This window comes from Penicillium pulvis (assembly GCF_028828015.1).
Source record: "Penicillium pulvis strain IBT 33274 chromosome Unknown contig_7_segment1_segment0, whole genome shotgun sequence".
In the NCBI taxonomy this organism is placed as follows: domain Eukaryota; kingdom Fungi; phylum Ascomycota; class Eurotiomycetes; order Eurotiales; family Aspergillaceae; genus Penicillium; species Penicillium pulvis.
Window position 1 is genome coordinate 1406350 of NW_026643079.1, and position 18796 is coordinate 1425145.

At 48.6% G+C, this 18796-nt stretch overlaps 5 protein-coding genes across 5 annotated transcripts; 1 reads left to right on the top strand and 4 right to left on the bottom strand.

The window, feature by feature from the left end:
• Nucleotides 1-466: 466 nt before the first annotated feature.
• Nucleotides 467-2557, bottom strand: N7503_008469 (uncharacterized protein; the record flags this gene model as incomplete). The annotated part of the gene is made up of 3 exons (XM_057068016.1): nucleotides 467-1443; nucleotides 1504-1973; nucleotides 2097-2557. 3 exons carry the CDS (start codon nucleotides 2555-2557, stop codon nucleotides 467-469), a joined length of 1908 nt encoding a protein of 635 aa, XP_056918871.1.
• A 1111-nt stretch (nucleotides 2558-3668) lies between these two features.
• Nucleotides 3669-5018, top strand: N7503_008470 (uncharacterized protein; the record flags this gene model as incomplete). The annotated part of the gene is made up of 1 exon (XM_057068017.1): nucleotides 3669-5018. The coding sequence occupies one exon, from the start codon at nucleotides 3669-3671 to the stop codon at nucleotides 5016-5018; it is 1350 nt and encodes a 449-aa protein (XP_056918872.1).
• Nucleotides 5019-5593: 575 nt separating this feature from the next.
• On the bottom strand, nucleotides 5594-5801 carry N7503_008471 (uncharacterized protein; the record flags this gene model as incomplete). The annotated part of the gene is made up of 2 exons (XM_057068018.1): nucleotides 5594-5729; nucleotides 5755-5801. The coding sequence occupies 2 exons, from the start codon at nucleotides 5799-5801 to the stop codon at nucleotides 5594-5596; spliced, it is 183 nt and encodes a 60-aa protein (XP_056918873.1).
• Nucleotides 5802-6775: 974 nt separating this feature from the next.
• Nucleotides 6776-9496, bottom strand: trpB (tryptophan synthase TRP5). Its single transcript, XM_057068019.1, has 3 exons — nucleotides 9204-9496; nucleotides 8832-9135; nucleotides 6776-8773 (listed from the first exon to the last, which is right to left on the bottom strand). The coding sequence occupies exons 1-3, from the start codon at nucleotides 9337-9339 to the stop codon at nucleotides 7042-7044; spliced, it is 2172 nt and encodes a 723-aa protein (XP_056918874.1). The 5' UTR covers nucleotides 9340-9496; the 3' UTR covers nucleotides 6776-7041.
• A 1074-nt stretch (nucleotides 9497-10570) lies between these two features.
• On the bottom strand, nucleotides 10571-13374 carry medA (transcriptional regulator medA; the record flags this gene model as incomplete). Its single annotated transcript, XM_057068020.1, has 4 exons — nucleotides 12998-13374; nucleotides 12670-12835; nucleotides 11086-12611; nucleotides 10571-11032 (listed from the first exon to the last, which is right to left on the bottom strand). Exons 2-4 carry the CDS (start codon nucleotides 12707-12709, stop codon nucleotides 10571-10573), a joined length of 2028 nt encoding a protein of 675 aa, XP_056918875.1. The 5' UTR covers nucleotides 12710-12835; nucleotides 12998-13374.
• Between the last annotated feature and the right edge of the window lie 5422 nt (nucleotides 13375-18796).

The window sequence follows — 18796 nt, forward strand, 5'->3', positions numbered from 1 at the left end:
AGGCTTTCGCGGCAGCGTTGGCATGATGGAGGATATAATTGTTAGCGTACTCTAGAAATGGATACCGTTCTGAGATTCCTGGTTGCAAACTAGAATTGGGTTCGGATAATAGACTACGAACAGATTGACGCACTAAGCCATGAGTCAAGTAGATACTGCAGCATTTTTTGAGTCTCTCGTGGCTTAGACTCTCGCAATCGTACCCAAGTTCAGGCCACATTTGATATAAGCCCTTTTCTTTCACCAGGAAGTCTCGAACAGACTTATGGATAAATTGAACTGTTGGCTGCTTAGATTTTGTGATCTCAGCGAGTCCTTTTGAGGAACTAATGACATATCTTTCTAATTTTTTCAAACTATCGCTAGAGTCAGGAGCATTGACATCCGGAATTTGGTCGTCAGCTAGATCTCCAACTACCAAGCCTAACCATAGAGCATGATAAAATTCATTTGGTTGTAAAGGCCGTTATGTATAAAGAATCCAGATGACATAAAGCAATATGGCTTCCATATTATCTTTATCACGGCTTAGGATGTCTTTGAATAGCTCGCTTAAGTCGCTTAGTATTTCCACGAGTCTCTTTTTCAGAAACATTCCGCCTCGTCTATCCTCTCTGTTCAGTATATCAACAACCAAAACTACCCATATAAAGACACCAGCAGCTTTCTCGATAATCTTCAATCGCAGATCCTCATTAAGAATTCGGTCTATAACTATAAGACGCGATGCGGCGTAGGCTGCTAAGTCTTCCATATGTCCTAGCTGATCCTCTAGTGTAAGTCGAATCCCTCGTTGGATGGAGATATAGGGATAATGTCGACTAGAGAAACAGACTCGGAATGCAACTCCCCTAGCTGTAGATTGCTCTGCCAGATCTTCGAAGCATTGGACCATATTGACGATTTGCTGCTCGTCACACTCATCGAGAGCATCAATAAAACAAGTGAACAGCCGTTTATCAAGAGCGGAAACTGCACTGCAAAAGAGTTCTTTAAGAACATTCAGAGAAGGGCAACCTCTCTGGCTTCGCGGCACGGCTTCAGGATCATCTAAAACCGTCTGCAGCTCAGGATACCCTTCAAGTAGCTGTAGGAGTAGCGATCGATACATCCCATTGATTGACTTCTCTAAGCTATCACCTCGAGCGTTGAAAAAAAAGGACGCTATTGTAGTACTTTTGAAGTAAGCGTTGCGTTTGAGGTTTGAATAGGCGAACTTCATGATTGTCGACTTGCCAGCGCCTGGTTTACCGCTGATCCATAGGAAGCCATGGTGTTGTGCCAACTTGATTGGATTAAGCCACTCTTCGTAGTATGGATGGCCCAGAAGCCACTGGCATGTCTTGGCGTGCGTTGCTTTGATGTTCAATTTACGAGAGTCAATTTGGTCAAAGTTCAGAGCCTCTAACAAGCACTCCCGACGTCCACGAGACAGCAATTCATCTAGCTAGTTAGTAAGCAGCAGCCTACAGTTATGGTTCCCAAAACATTCACGTGACTTACGCGTGTTAGGTATGCCGTTCAAGTCTGCACGACTTTTGGTCACAGATATTTCCTCGATCAACTCTCTGGCATATGCGGCCGTAGTTGCTGCGGCATATCTTTGCCAGTCTTTGTTCTTATGGGAATCAGAGTAGTCGCAGATCCCTCGAATTGGAAGACAAGGAAGAATATCCATCAAGCCAGCAGACTCCATCTCAAAACATATAACATCTAGTTCTTGAGCAACATTATCCCGGGTAATGCCGTGTCTCATGACTTGGTTTCCTGAAGCGATTGCGCCGTAGTGAATCACTATTTTGTCCGCTGGCCGCTTGCGCCGTGGCACTATTTTTGAATGATCACATCCACCACAGGCAGCCATTAGTGGTGAAACATGGTCATATGCTGCCAAAAAAAGATGGTCTGGTGAGTTTGGGCGGCTATAATCGGTGTTGACCTCTAGCTTTTGCTGTAGAATAGACGGGATTCGACTAGGACAATTTTCATATTTCGCCCGGAGGGAAGACATAGCTATCCCAAGTGACATATCAAGAGTCCTAGGTATCATTTTTCGCTCGAACCTGCCATCTTCAATAATTTTCCCAAGGTCATACTACATCACCCTTGTTCCGACGACGACATCACCCAAATAAATATCGCACATGCTAGGCACACCACCCCCAATCCCGACCATCAAACTAAGACGGACTGCTGTGAAGGTACGTTTCATGTTGGTCATAACTGTCGCCGCGTTATTTGTTCCATACTGGTCTGCTGGCAAACACGTAATGACAACCTGATGTTGCTTGATGCTTCCAAGGACGTAGGTGTTGGTGTCGCCCGCATGGGTTGGCAGGGGTTGATGTATATAATCTAGCATAGCTCGAGCTGCTGCCATTTCTATATGCAACGCGCACACCCAGGCAATGGTGTATTCATCGTGTGTCAGGGCGGGTAATCGGTCATGGTGGGAAGTCTTCTGTCGCTTGGGCGGATGAAGCTCGGCCGTGATAGAGCCATAATTGGCTCCTATCTGGATACCGGTATTGGGACCATAGTGGTATTCCGAAGCCATGATCAGGATGGCATGTTCTTTCTGTCATTGCGCCGTGTCATCCCCTGGCTCTCGGCTGAGAGGAGAGGGGGTTCGCCCGCCGTCTCATCATGTGATCTTAGGGCGCTTAACCCAATCTCACTGTACGAATGTTTTAGAGTGCTTGGACGGTATTTATTTGCAGCTGTCTATGATTGAAGATAAAGTTACCTGACCTTCCAGTCTTGACTAATGCCTATGTAGTTGACTTGGACTCCGAATACAGTCACGATACAGCTTGTCATATTGGCACAGAATGGTAACTCGCGGCATTGGTTTCGATGCAGGATCAGTTATTTTCCTTTTTGTACTGCGTTTAGATAACCTAATAAGGTACCTTCTAATAGTCAACTTTCAACTAGCTTACTTCTCTGAAATTTGTTTATTAATAAGTGCTACAGCTAACTTAAAACTCCACAAGTCATGTAGACTAGTTGGTCTTGGCGTGGAGCCTGGAGGCACCTGAAACAATCCAAAGTGTAAGTGGTCGTACTGGTTTCGGGAAGTTTGTATAGACGAACATCCTCGTTGCTACAGTACATACTGTAGGGCGGGTTAGGATTGTATCATTCGTGAATTAATTTCGGATGAATACATCAGGGGTCCCTGCGCGTCATGTGGAATACAGGTCCTATATTACATCCGGGGATCGACAAAAATACTATATATGAATTAGCGTGATTCAACCTATGGTTCGAGAACGAAAGTCTAAGAGCGTAGAGGTAGTTCTGATTTTGAATACTATTGTAATGCTCTGTTAATGATGTGCCAGGGAGTCATGGGCTCTTGGTCACCTTCAGGTGGATTGGAGACAATAGGGAGAATCAACATGAAAACAAATAACATGAGGTAAAGATCTGCCTCTACACTCTTAGATTTTCACTCCCAAATCCTAGCTTGCATCACGCTATTCTAGTTTTAGCCAATTCCCAGCAATCCCTATTTGACCGTATTGTATTCCCTGGTAACAATGATTGATTCATTGTCATAATCCCGTAATTTACCTCAGAATTTAATAGAATATTTCATGCGAAGCGACCAAGGAAAGTGAACAACCTGCCAAGATCCGTTCCAGGTTGGCGAATAATTCAACATGACATGGTCCAAAGTGAGCGAACAACGATTTGAACGTCCACTTGGCGAGAATGAGACATTTATCAAGATAGTTGGTGATGCCGCTCGTCCGTTCAATCGTGAGCACTGGGCTATTAACATCATTGCCTCGGTGACCCCGCTCGGCTCACTCGCCAAAGAAGATCTATCCTTTCGCTTCTGTGAGGCATGGAAAGCTTTGCGCTTCAGTCACCCCACGATCGCCGCCTATATTGTAGATGAAACGAAATATGTCTACGATATACCTGACCTCATGGCGCTCGAGAGATGGGCGGCGGAAACCTTTCAGGTGATTGAGGACAAAACGGTCGATGAAGTTATCGCATCTACCACACGCGTTCCATATGCTACTATGACCTTTTTCCCCAAGACAGGTGAGGTATTGGGCCGCTCGCAACACTGGAGAACGGATGGGATCGGAGGCTTGATTCTAATGGACGACCTCCTTGACCTGGCCGCGCAGTCCGCTATAGATGCTTCCTCCCTGCCATGGGGTGAAGAGACTGACCGCTTAGCCCCGTGTGTCGAGGAAGCGTTATCCACTTTTGTGACGTCGGAGAGCCAAGATAAGCAACTAGGTCAACAGTGTGTTGCAAGTTTCGGCCATGCCGCTGGGGCCATCGGAGTCACCTGTCGCGCACCAGACGAGACTTCCCCAGGTGGTACGTGCATCAGCCGTCTGCATCTCAGTGAGGAAGAGACGAAGGCCGTAGTACAAGGCTGCAAGGCTCGGAAGCTCTCAGTAACAGCAGCAGTACATGCGTCAATTGCCGGAGCCAACTATGCGCTTGCTACTGCTGACGACCAGAACAAACACTATACAAGTACGATACGTTACAGTCTGCGCCCGTTCCTACCAGAGCCGTACTCTGGTCGCCAGTATGCAAGCACGATCTTCACGACAGGTTGGATGTTCCCTGTTTCGTCCGAGTCATCATGGATAGACCGAGCAAAGGCGTATCATGACGAGTACCGCAAAGGTCTAAGTCATGCATACCTTTCGGCGCATCGTGAGTACGCTATTGGGCTATGCAATCTTCTTCGCAACTTGCCGAAGAACGCCCCTTCGCCAACCAATGTGGATATCAGTAGCCTCGGCGTATGCGAGAAGCTTTTGGCGAGACAAAAGGGAACTGCAGAGCGGGGAATCCGCGTCGACCGAGTCTCAGGCGGCTTAGATATGATCGATAGACAGTCTGTGTGTCATGTGTGGACCTTTCGAGACCAACTTTGTTTGAATTTGGTATATAATGAGGCCTTTTATGATAGGGCGGAGGGTGATTCCTTTGTGCAGATTGTTAAAAACTCTCTGCTGCATGAATTGAGGTAGATATTCGTAAATATATGAGTTTTTATTGGATACCAGTACATCATTGTTGTATACAAAAGCACCAAAAATGGTTGCTGTAAGCCTCAATCAATCTAGCCATGTATGAAGACAGATCTTTACTGCTAGGGGATATGAGCGTAGAGTGAGGGGTATCATGCGTATATGAATTTCATGTGAATTACACTAAGAAAGGTCCCGGCACGTCATGTAAAATACAGATTCTATCACAAAAAGTAGGTGATCGACGATTTTACTATATATGGATTAGCGTTTTTTGGGCTATTCGGGGATGAAAGTTTAAGAGTGAAGTAGTAAGTTTGATTTCGAATACTACTGTAGAGTCAACAAGGCCTTTTCTTTGTGTCCACCAATCCCGGTTCTCTATTCAGCGCCACTTGGTGGCTCATCCCCTTGACTTTTTTTTGGGACCAGTGCTTCCTTCACTGCTGCTGCTTACCCACTATACTAGTATCAGTCCGTGGGCTAAGCCCCACTAGAAAGCCTAGTGCCTTCGTAAGGCCGGTGCTTCTTCACCGCATGCCTGTCGTTGTATCTCAGTGGCCATCCTCCCGGGCTCACTGTTCGAGGTGGGTGATGAGTTCAAAAAGCTTCAGAGGGAGGAGTGGCCTTTCAGCAGACTCGGGAAGCAAATTGTGGTGTTCATCTGAAAGGAGAAGGAAGACTTGCACAGTCCGAAAGGTTAGTGAGGCACTGGAGATGAATATTGTAAACATACCTTGAACTCGTCAAAGAAAGTCGAGAGAGGTTGATCAGTGTGATCATGATGATGACAAGTGTGTCAAAGAGGAAGATGAACATCGATTGATGGGTGCATAGTGCATGTATGATGAAGACATGACGGAGGCGTGGAGGTTTGAAGTTGAAACGTGGAGAAGATATAGGCAAGTCCGAAGAGATGAAGGAACGAAATTGGAGCTTCCAATGGACGAAGGCAAGTCAAGTCAAAGAAGAAAGTCGACTTTTGGAAGAGGTGAAAACAAGTTCAAGGTTCAAAGCAAGGATGAAGTCGGAACTTGAAGGAGAAGATGAAAGCAAGTTCAAGAGGAGGAATGAAGCTGGAACTTGCAAGACATGAGATTCAAGTTCGAAGTTCAAAGTCAAAGAAGAAGGAAGTTGAACTTGGAAGAGGTGAAAACAGGTTCAGCGTGTAAGAACGAAGCTGGAACTTGGTGAAGATGGTGGCAAGTTCAAGAAGAGAAGGAGGAATGAAGTTGGACCTTGCAAGAGATGACACAAATTTGGAGCCCAAAGAAACTGAGTGGAGATGGAACTTGGAAAAGATGGAGCAAGTTCAAAGTGTAGGTTCAAATGTTGGAAGAGAAGAGAGTTGGAGAAGGAAGAAAGATGGAGGAAAGAAGAAAAGAAAATGGAGGTATTTATACTCTTGGGAGAGAGAGAGGGTGCTCCCCCGTAATGACACCTGAGCTCCTGAACAAACAACAACCACAAAAAGGGAATGTGTGTGCATAACGTCTGAATGTCTAGTCCCACGGACTACATCTACACATGAAGTGATCAGAGGCATGTAATTTATTAATGAGTAAGCCAACATTACTATTGAATTTTGGAGACCATGAAAGTTACAAAGTACATCAAAGGCAGTGATCAAGAAGCACTGAAACTGCAAGCTTTTCGAGGTGCAGCATAAACAACTCCAAGAGCACGAGCACAGGATCAATCTCTTCAAGTATGTGTTACATTTTGAAGTAATCTAATGTCTACCAAAGAAAAAGAAATTTGGAATGAAGATGGATATCATGTGGATATCAAATAAGAAACAAAGCCGAAACCCCGCAAAAACACGCTTTTCATAGTCCCATGCATGACAAAAACTCGAAATCCTCAAGCTGCTATAGTATATTCCGCTCATTCAGCTGAACAATACTTGGTTCCAACAAGTTCACCAATATCGATATCTTGACACCAAAAGAGAAGATCAGAGAAAATCAACCCAGTCTAGACGAAAGGAAACAAATCAGTCCCACAGCACCTCTTAGATAATTTAGAAACGCAGATCCCAGCCGATCTTAGGTCCAAGACGGGGAAGCTCATCAGCCACGCTCTGGACATCCTTGTCACCACGACCACTCAGGTTCAGAACAATGTTCTGACCCTTCTCCATGGTCTTGGCCAGCTCCATGGCACCGTAGACGGCGTGTGAAGACTCAAGAGCGGGGATGATACCCTCAGTCTGAGAGAGGGTACGGAAACCGATCAGAGCCTGGGCATCATCGGCGGCGATGAAGGTGGCACGGTCAGCGTCCTTCCAGGCGCTCAGCTCGGGACCGACACCGGGGTAGTCAAGACCGGCGGAGATGGAGTGGGTCTCGGCGATCTGGCCGTGCTCGTTCTGGAGAACGTAGGTGCGGACACCGTGGAGAACACCCTTGGAGCCACCGGAGAGGGTAGCGGAGTGGCGAGCAGTGTCAACACCGTCACCGCCAGCCTCGACACCGACCAGCTTGACGCTGGGGTCCTTGGAGAAGGGGTAGAACATTCCGACGGCGTTGGAGCCACCACCGACACAGGCGACGACGGCATCGGGAAGCTTTCCAATGGCCTCTTGCAACTGCTTCTTGGTCTCGTCACCAATGACGGACTGGAAGGTGCGGACAATCAAGGGGAAGGGGTGGGGACCAATAGCGGAACCAATGATGTAGTGGGTGGTGTCCAGCTCGACGACCCAAGCACGGAGAGCCTCGTTGACGGCGTCACGGAGAGTGCGGCTACCGGCATCGACGGCAACAACCTCGGCACCGAGAAGCTTCATACGGAAGACGTTGAGAGCCTGGCGACGGACGTCCTCGGCACCCATGTAGACAGTACACTTCATGTTGAACTTGGCGCAAACAGTGGCAGTGGCGACACCGTGCTGGCCAGCACCAGTCTCAGCAATGATGCGAGTCTTACCAAGACGCTTGGCGATCAAAATCTGACCAATGGCGTTGTTAATCTTGTGGCTACCAGTGTGGTTGAGATCCTCGCGCTTCAACCAGATGTTGGCACCACCGCAATGCTCAGTGAGACGGTCAGCAAGGTGCAGGCTGCTGGGACGGCTCATGTACGGGTAGTAGGAACGGAACTCCTCCCAGAACTTGGGGTCATTGAGGGCCTCGTTGAATCCGTGCTCAAGCTGAGCAAGGCAGTCCATGAGAGACTCGGGAACATACTGTCCACCAAACTCGCCGAAGCGGGAAGGCAGAGCCCAGGTCTCCTTGGTAACGTTCAAGGCCACGAGCTGGTCACCCAATCCAGGGCCGTTAGGGGTGTCAGCCTCGGTAAGGACCTTGCTGGGTTGGGTCTCAGCGTTGGCGAGAGTCTTCTGGATAGGCTCGACAAGGTTGATCTCACGGGCCAAGTTGCCTTGGGCATCACGCTCCCACTTGCGGCCAGTAATGCTGGACAGGTAGTCCTCGGCAGCCTTGGCGGCCTGGCCAGGAGCAGCCTTGCCGACGGTAGTGATGATCTGACTTCCAATAACGACACCCTCAGCGACCTCCTGGACGTCGAGGAAGTGCTCGCGAGTGCTGACTCCGAATCCAAGAGCAGCAGGCACGTTACCAGAGTACTCATGGACGCGGCGCAAAAGGTCGGGAATGTTGGCACTCAGCTGGCCGGTAGCTCCAGTAACACCCATGCGGGACACAACGTAGATGAAAGAGTCGGCAATCTTGCAGAGAAGCTTCATACGCTCGTCAGAAGTGGCGGGGGCAATAAGAGGGACGTATGAGAGACTAAACAAATCAGCTTTGAACTAGTAGGTGAAATGAGACCAGGGCATGTAGAACTTACCCAGTGCTGGCGCACAAGTCACGGAAGCGAACAGCCTCCTCTGGGGGCAGGTCGACCATAATGAAACCGTTGACACCGGCATCCTTGCAGTCCTTAAGCATGCGCTCGTCACCGTAACGGAGAACAGGGTTATAGTATCCCATCAACATGATAGGGGTCTTCAAGCCACGGCTGCGGGCCTCGCGGACCATACCGAGGACGGTTGTGACAGTGACACCGTTCTCGAGGGCCTTGGTGTTGGCAGTCTGAATGGTAGGGCCATCAGCAATGGGGTCGGTGAAGGGAATACCGAGCTCAATGATGTCTGTAGTGAAGTAGACCTGTTAGTCAATGCATTCCAAGTTACCCCGCCATCAGTGGAACTTAACATACCGGCACCTCCATTTTCCAGACCAAGGAGAATATCAACAGCCTCTTCAACTGTGGGGTATCCAGCAGTAATGTAGGCAACAAGGGCAGACCGACGCTGCTCCTTGCACTTGGCGAATGTAGCTTTAATTCCGTCCATGATTGTAAAGAGGGGAAAGTGGGCGGTGGCGAAGGTGGTGAGGGGGGAGGATGAGAGAGAAAAGGGGAAGTAAGAAGAGAATAAGTCTGAGCTATCAGAGTAATTCTCAATTGACCTGCTTTTGTGTGCTATGCAAGGCCAATGCTGCTATGTAAGTAATGATGGACATGAGTCAATCTGGGATTTCGAGTCCCGCTATTGCAGTATCACGTGCGATAAGATATTGAGGAATCACGTGCGTGGCGGCCCCACGTCGCACAGCACGTGATGACGGCCCTTCTCTAAGGGCTCTCTGGATTCTCTGATTGGTCAGTCTCCATGATTCGCTGTGAAAGCTGATCTACACGCAGGTACTCAACGCACATACAGTAGAACTATGACGTTGCAAACAGTGATCATCATGACAATCATTTTATTACGTCAAGGCCAATCAACTTCCAATCAAAGCTCATCAGACCAATAGAAGGGAAGAAACAGATATGAGAGTAAGAATTATCCAATAGTTGAATCAACAATAAAACTAGATACTAGAGGGGCATATAGATAATAGCCCAGTCCCAACGCCAGAACAATGCAAAAATAACAATGACAACCCTCGGCTCAAACAATAAAAAGTCACAGAAGAACTCCCAATATTATCCATGGGAATGACAAGATGCAGAAGTAGCAAGAGCCACATCGGCATGACCATCATTCCCCAAATGCGCCGGGAGACCAAACAAAGGAATCAGCAATAGCCGACTCATCTCCCATCCATTCCCAGAGTATAAAAACCAAAAAAACCAAATCTATCCCAAGTCCGTCCTGCGAATGCAATAAAGGAATGACTGCAGCGCCCATGCTATGCCAAGTACTCGTACAGTAGCCCAGAAATTTTTGTATGCGAAAAGGAGAGTAAAGCCCATATGCCCGGCAAGTATGCAACCCAAAGATAAAGGAATGACCAAGACACCGTCTAAAAGCAAATGTTGGGTGGGGGGCATTCAGGCATGAAAGATGTAAGGAGAGGCGTCGTTCAAATCGTGAATCGAAAATCGAAAAATCAAAGTTGTGATCGGTGCTCGACGAATGAAAGCCATTCGTGGAGACCGACAGCGTTTGGGCGTGGAAAGGAGTGACAGGAAGGAGAATCATGTATCTTCAACAGAGCAGAGGGGAAATATAAAATAGAAAGAGATGAAAGCAAGAACGCAATCAAAAAATCAAATCGATCGAGAGGAGGTAGATCAGATCATGGACCGGGGGCGGGTGTGTCGTGAAGAGGGTACACGGGGTCCATGTATGTGTAGCAGGCGCTAGCTGACGGAGCGGGTGCGGGTGCGGGGGCTCCGAGACCGTGCATTTCCCATGCTGATCGCGGGGTGGGAGCGACCATGCTATGAGTGTTGTGGGGTTGGCAAATGGCCGGATATGAATATCCACCCATGCCCATTGTTGTGTAGGGTTGTGTTGCAGATGGAATCACGGAGCGCAGGTCGGGGGCTGCAGTCAATGAGGCACACTGATCCGGCTGTGTGGAGTAAACCGGGGCTCCCATGGCGGGGACGTAATGGTTGACAGGTCCAGAGTCCGAAACCGAGCGAGGGGAAGGAGCAGTGTGAGGCTCAGTCCCTGAGTCGGAACCAGTGCCGTGGCTAGCATAGTTTGTCATCGGAGTAGTCATGACACCAGCAGTGGAAGAGTAGCTCGCGGACTGAAAGATGGGGTTAGTCAGATCCAACAAGGGAAGTATGTTTCGAAACTTACGTATTTGCCAATGATCTTCTTCAGGGCAAGGCTCAAGATTCTCCATGGGAAGACCTTGACGTCCTTCTCGATGTTGCGGGGCTTTGGGGCGGGGAAGCCCATGATGACCTTGAAGAATTCTTCGCTGTCGGCCTTGGCCTTGGAGACAGTGAGGGGGCGGAATCCTTCCAAGTTACGACGAATGCGGTTCTTCTCCTCGACGGTGAACCGGACGTTGACGAGGGATTCGAGTAGGTAGATGGTATCCACGCTGGTAACGTAGCACTCATCTTTACCCTCCCAAGCAATACAGCTAATGCAGATGCTCTGGGGGATCCGCTCCTCGGGAGTCACGGCCTTGAAAGTGGCATGGATGGTGCTTCCGGTCTGGGACCGATCGAACTGCACAAGTCGGCGCTGAGCACTCTGCTCATCCTTGGTCCAGCCATGAGCCATGGAGTCCAGGTCTCCACTAAGTTTGAGAACAGCCTTGCTCGGGTACATGGCGTAGGGATTGAAGGTTTGGCTGTGTCCAAGGCCAGATGACTGCTGCAGAGTTGATGTGCGGATCAACTGAGGGTTCCCGCCTTGCGCTGGGGATCGGACCCTGCGCTGCGCAATGCCGTGTGTCAAGGGCAAGCCCGATGGGCGACCATCGTGGCCGATTGATACGAACGACGGGCTCCAACTGGGGGTGAGGGGAGAAGGAGCACGAATGGAAGATTGAGGAGTGGCCGACACAGTAGGGTATTGAGCAGGGCCGGTTCGAGGAGAGGAAATACCATGGTATGGAGCCACGAAGCCTGGGATAGCGGGCAGAGACTGCACATATGGAGAGAAGGAGGCAGAGCGGCTGTGGTTGTGATTGTGGCTGTGGGTATCGCGGTAAGAGTAGTTCTCTTGAGGCTCAATCTTGGGAATGACAGGCCCAGTGGAGCGCTTCACAGACGTAGGAGGGGCATTGTCGGAGTAGGAAGAGAACTTGCGCTTGTGCGAGCTGGCAGAGGAAACTGACTGACGCACATGCTCATAGGTGTAAACACCCACTTGGAGGGTTGCAGACGGCAAGTCACTTTGGCCTTCCATGACCACCTGAACGGGAACAGCGAAGGAAGGCGAGCCAGTTGAGATGAATTGAGGGGCATCAGCCGACAGGGCGTATTGGAAGGTTGTACCCTCGAAGCCCAGGAAAGTGGGGATGCACTCGCACTTCTGCGAGCCAAAAACCACATACAGAGTGCCATATGCGGAGCTGTGGAGATCATAAGGTGACTGGATCTGCACAACAACCCGGGTCCCCTCGCAACCACGCTGGGGACTATATGTAACAATCTCTGGCAACTGTCGGGAACGGGTACTCATTAATGGAGACTGCGACTCCTCGTACGAGCTGCCATACTCGTTGCCGGGGATATAAGGGACACAGTCCGAAATCTGACTAGCCTGGTCGGCCATGGGAGAGGGAACAAGAGAGGTAGTAACGTAGGGAGATTGGCCGTATGCTGAGAACGAACTCGCATCATGCAAAGATCGCGTGGAGGCGTAATCTAGATCACATCGTTAGTATCACAGTCTATAGGCCTGATAGGATCGAGCAAAACATACCAAGTACAGCGCCAGCACCGGGTTTCTGGAAACCAGACATAGACAGAATAGGTTCAGACTTGGCCCAGAGGCCGTCTGAAAACGCACCGACAAACTGAGATTCTTCAGAATCCGAGAAATCCAATGACTCGCCTAAGATAAGAGGCGTTTGGAAATCTGGGTCGAACTGGAAGAAAAAGAAAAGAGACAAGTGTCAGCCGAAAGTTCTCATGTGCAGAAACCGGGGGGAAAGATGGTCTTCAAACAAGACTCTGGGCTAGGATTGGGGGGAGGAGGCAAAACATGCGGGCATCCAGAGGAGAAACAGGGGAGTTCAGGGTATTCTTACCAAAACACCGTGTGTCTTCGAGTAAGCCAGCTTGAATGTGTTGCAGCGAGTGCAACGAGACAGAACCTCTTTAAGAAGCGAATGACTGGGAAGTTATTTATTTCCCAAGATAAGGTCGGCAAGCACACGATAAAGGGGTGCACTCCGAGACAGAACGAGCGACGAGAATGAAGCTAGGCTTGTCAGTCTCACAAAAAGGCGGCGACTAGAAGCCTCGAATCACCATCCAGGATTTCCAGGACTAAGACTGAGACTAGACGAAGGCTGGCTGCAGCAAAGAACTTCAAATCACGATGTGTGCCCAAGATGGTTCGTAAAGGGAAGAACCTATTGCATTGAAGAGCCGAGTTTGAACAAGAGCCACCGCTAGTTGTGGGCGGGGAAGTCTGAAATTGTAATATCCACGACTTTGGCAAAGGCGTGTGGCGTGATGAACGATGACTGGCGAGGTTTGGGAGATTTCTTTTGTTTCGTGATTTAATCCCCGTATCTTGTTTCGGGAAGACTGGATGTCGATTGGGTATGATGAACTACTTCAGCAATGAGTATGAACGGTCTTTTGTTTCCACTTTGAAGCTGAGGTCGGAATGATGCATAAGACGACGGTTTTAGATGGGGGCTCACCGAGTGAATCAGAAATAAAAGAAGAAGTTGATTTGCCGTTCGATGTCGCCTAATATGCAAGAATTTGGCCGACGTAAGAAACTAGAAAAGCGTCCGATGTCAATAACAAACATACGCATGAACCCAATAGCGGGAAACGGGAGCGCCATCCGGCATCCACCACAGCTCTAGCTTCCTCTAGCTTCATCGGATCTCCAATCTTGATGACGGTCGTCATCTCCGGTGCCGTGGGGGGGGCAAAAAGATTGAAGCACGACGTCCCGACTGCAAGGAGATGCGACACGGCTGAAAGAGGAATAGATGCAAGGCACGGGGGAAGTGAGACCGTGGGCGAAGGGGGGAAGTGGGGTCTCTTGCATTTGATTTGCACTAACCTTAAGCTGAGCAATAAGTTGACCCTTGTCGGTTTTGCGCTGAGACCTTGCCAAACAGATCGTTGGCAGCCGAGACACAGGAGACTCTAGATCAATAGATATAGATGATCCCGTAGATCGGGTTTCGGGGAAAGGGACCCAGAACAAACGGGTTCCTGTCGAAGATGTGCAAACGCGCACGCCGAAGCCCTAGACAAGACTGGATGTGCAATTTCCTCCGATCGTATATCACGTAGAATCAAGGGTGTAGCGAATCACGGGGCGCAAGGCGTTGAAATTAAATATTAAGAATACTCGGAATATAACCGTATTTGGGTTTCCCTATATCTTCAAAGCGGGTTTGTGTCTCGCTTGAAATCTTCTTTTTTTTTATAGTTGTTGATGGTTGTTCTTGATTTCTCGTTTTCCAAAAATGGATTCAAATCAAAAGAAAAAACGTAGCGAACGTGATTTTCGTAAACGAACGAGCGTAAGAGCGAACGTGGGTGAGCGAATGTGGGGACCGATCAAGATGTCATATCAAGGAGAAAGAGAATCGAGGGGGAAGAGAAAAGTGATGCAAGGATGTCAAAGGGTTAAAAGCGAACGGTCACTGTATCGCGATTATTATTAGCAGCAGGTCAGAGTGCAATCCCTCCGGTCTAAACTGTATAGGGCCACGAGCGTGTGGAGTCGTTTCCCACGCTTGCACGCTTTGGGAAAAAGCCCAGAATTATGGGATTTTTTGTTTTTTATTTTGGGATTTTTGTCTTTTTTCCTTTTTGCTGATTATTATTTTTTACCCTTTCGGTTGACCACACTAAATCCACTAGTGGGAAATCGTGGCGGGGGATGCGATGTCGAGGGAACTGGGGCACCTTTACTACGCAACACCGGAAATCAGATCGTCACACGGGAGCCAGGGTCTCGGGGGAAATTCATTGTTGACAACTTCTCTACCGGCTGACGCTGCGTACATGTACATGTGCTACTTTAGGTCGAGCATACCGGATGCCAGTTACTTCGATCCGAGCGGTCCGGATCTACTTGGATCTGTGAACATGGAAATTAGGAAGTCTACATTTACATTCCTCCTTGATAGGAACCTTGGAACTATGTCAAAATGTGAAAAAATTAATAATATGAGAGAATAAACGAGAAATAAATTTCTATGAGGGGGTGGGTCAAGAAGAGTAATACGAAGGCGAGCTTAGATTCGGGATAAACACCAATCTGGCGGCGTGCGCCGCGATAGAAAAGTGGATCGAGGAAAAAAAGGGAAAAAAGCCAAGAGCTTCACCAACCATGGTCAATCGCTATTTTGTAAGGGGTTCAAGAAAAAACGATATTAGGCTACATTGCTATTGAGAACCACGGTCGCTATACATTTCCAGCCCCAAAAATGACTTCATTTCAGTGGGGGAGTAAGAAAACAATTGTCGGTGCACAGCCTCTTGCAAAAGTTGGCAAATCGTCACCCAACCCCCTTTGGTTGTAATGCATGTCAAGATCAATGACCAATCACGGCTGACACTCCCAGCTTTTTCTTACCTTCGCTGCAATTTCATCCAATCACAATCCCCGATTTTCAAAACCCGTTCGCTCTTTTTATTACCCTCGTTTGACTTGGTATAATTAGCTCCCGCCCTAACTTACGGAAAGGGAGTCAGGCCGTGACGGGCGCTCAGAGCAAGGAAGATTCCAAAGTGGACAATCCCCCATCCCGGGTGGAGGACTGCAAGCCTCCCCCCCCCCCCTAAAACGGGGCAAAGACCCTGCGTTTTCCAAATCTTTCTCCAGAGATGCCAAGCAGCTCCACCCGCGGATGGGAGCGCAACAATTGGACTATAGTCGCCGGCCCGGTCGTGCGATTCTTCAGCCCTCGTGTCATTATGCCATCATGCATTGAGATACTTCACACGCACAACACTTCTATACGTTCTGCGTCCTCGAGGCTTCATACACGAGGGGAACCACGTCGCTACGTATGCCCGTGTTGGCCTAACCACCCCCACGCACGCCTAATAGAGTCATATCATAAAGTAATCGAGTCAAATCAGAAACCTTATGGAGCATCTGACAAGGTCAAATGGAAAGCGCATAGACAAATCATCGTGCACACGTATTTGGGCATTGGAAGTGAAAGTACCAGTACACAAAGGGCTCCGGTAAACGATAAGCTAAACATAGTACACCTTGCATCTCAGGTGACTTGGTGGCCTGACAATGCAAGGGCATTAAACGCTGATTGGACCAGGCAATACACACCATCCCCGATCGAGTATGGTGTCTACCCAGCCCGAGTTCCGTGTTGTTGTTTTTTCTCGCTGTGCCATTTCCTGATCCCTGGTCAAACGGGACGGTATCATCAACCATCGTCACTCTGCACTGTTACCCTGGTGCACCGATTTCTATTTCCAGTCTAGCAATAATTAAGTTAGTGAGGCGACAACTCTAACGGTCCCGATTATTGGGACTACTGATATCATTATTCTCTTTGATTTGACGTTGTCAATAAAATAAGTAAACCTATTGTTCTATGCTTGGCCCTGTCGATCGTGCTGCCCCAGACACTCCTGCACCAGCCGCCGACGATCATCGTGGCGGGACAATCCCGAATTGACCCCATCCGCACGCAAAAATTTAAATTGCATTGAAAAGTCAATGCAAGTGTGCAAGGGTGAGCTGGTACGTGGTAAATGAGGTTGGGACAGGGAGAAAGATCAATGCACGTAAGGACCGCAGATCGTTTTCCCCTCCCCCTTGAGATCAACACGAACTGCTAACGGCTATGCATAGCAAAATTAAACTACCTGCATATACCAGCCACCACGATGTCGAGGACCACAAAAAAAAAAGTGGCAGGGAACGCATCAGATCCTCTTCCGAGCAATTTCAATTCCCGCTTTTTGTTTGGTGGTTACATCCTCGGTTACCGTTTTAGCACTCAACTCCGCCATTTTGCCACGTTCAAGACACCTGAAGTGGACCGTTTACCGTGTGGAATGACTGAACCATCCGGAGAGACGGGAGTCGGGTTCAAGCGACTGTGGATCGGGATGATCAGCAATCGCTTGCCAAAGCTTCGGTAGGATCGCCAATCACGTCCAAACGGGAGTCAACGGCTATGAACAAAGTTTGGATTTCATTATCTTCTAGCTTTACTTCAATTTCCCCCTTCCAACTTGCAAGGAGGAAATGAACGTATATCAGGTCGTATCGATGATCACATCCCTGGTTCTATCCGACCCAAGCCGAGTCGTTTGTCATGGTGGATCGGCGGATCCTCGGTCCTTTACCCACATTCCAAGATTCTAATTCAAAGAGATCTTGACTCGGTACTTCCATTGACACGGCGGTTCGGCCGTCCATTCGGAACCGGGAGTTTAAGTGCTAAGGAATGAAATAAAATACTTTTATGGGACTTGCAGTGGGAAAAAAATTCAAAGAAAATCCCCGATTCGTCCCCCGACTGCCTCAATTCAAATCCACAAGGAAAAAAGCGGAGCCGTGCAAATTCAGGGTTTCGGAGCTTCATCTTTCTAGCAGTTTCTCCGTACACACACTAATACTATCGGCTTCTGCCTATTTGCTGATATTCACGCGCTACTGACTCCACTCTGTATTAAGTGGTTCGAAACTATTTGCTTCAAGCCACCTTGTTAACCTACAGTAGTTCATGAACGCTGACGTGGTGCGTTACACAGCTCTTAAGATTCAATTTTATAAACTCAATGAAAATATCAATATCGCTCATAGAGCCTTGCATGTTCAATCAAACTCGGTGATCGTCTTCTAAGTGAAACAATCCCGGTCTTCAGCTCCACCCCCCTCCTCCGGCAAGGTTGGAGAATGGGACCCTTGCGCAGTCTCTTTACCAAATCTTTTTTTGTCCCGGTTCATTTCCCTAAGGTTGGCAGGGGATTCAGTCCGTGGTACTGATTGCCAGGGGTGGGAGATATCTTCAAACGCCCACATGGTTCTTTTCCTAGTCTAAAGCTGTGGATACCGAGGATCCTCGTCGCTCAGCCACATTGTGGCCCTCAACCCTAATGAAGTATTCATTTCGGTCGGTCCGCTGAGCCTCAGGTTCAAATTCCTACCGAAGACTGGTTTGCGGATCAAGTACTCCGTACTATTTACCGAATTAGGGCTGGAAGGTTATCTTCCGCTGATTTATCTTGTTTATTGAACTTTACTAGAGTGCACTGCCTTCTTCTTTGGGTAACCCCCCGACCGCATTCTGCCTAAATACTTTGTCACTCTGGGGATGGTTGTTCCTCCGGTGCTAAGTACTAGTCTACCACTCAGAGCTTGTATTTCTGCTTGGTACTCCATTCTTTATTACTTGCGTTGTAGCTTTAACCTTCCACTAACCACTCTATACGTCGGTACTATTCCAAAGAAAGTCGTGCTAGTCAGATCGGTACCCTTCCAAAAAGCCGCGTTGGTCAGATCGGTACTCTTCGATCGGTCGTACGGAGGTAGAGCGTACTTGGGTCAACTACTGGTTAGTTGGATTTAGCGCCCGTGGACGGACCACTCCATTGCTCTAGGAGACTATCTGCACGCCAGACATCAATGCCCCGTTCCGGCCCCTGTCCGGTTCATTCTCGGGCAATATGTGCCACCTACTCTTGGTTCCTCCTCCTCGGGACGGGGAGACGGGTGCTAGCGTCAATGGGTAGAACAGCGGTCAGGCTTATCTTGAGCATGGACAGACCTGAGTTTAATTTAATATATGCTACTAACAAACCACAATGAGAGAAAAGACCACGCGTCTATGTGACAGGTGTGTAGCTAGTTGCATCATCCCATTGGC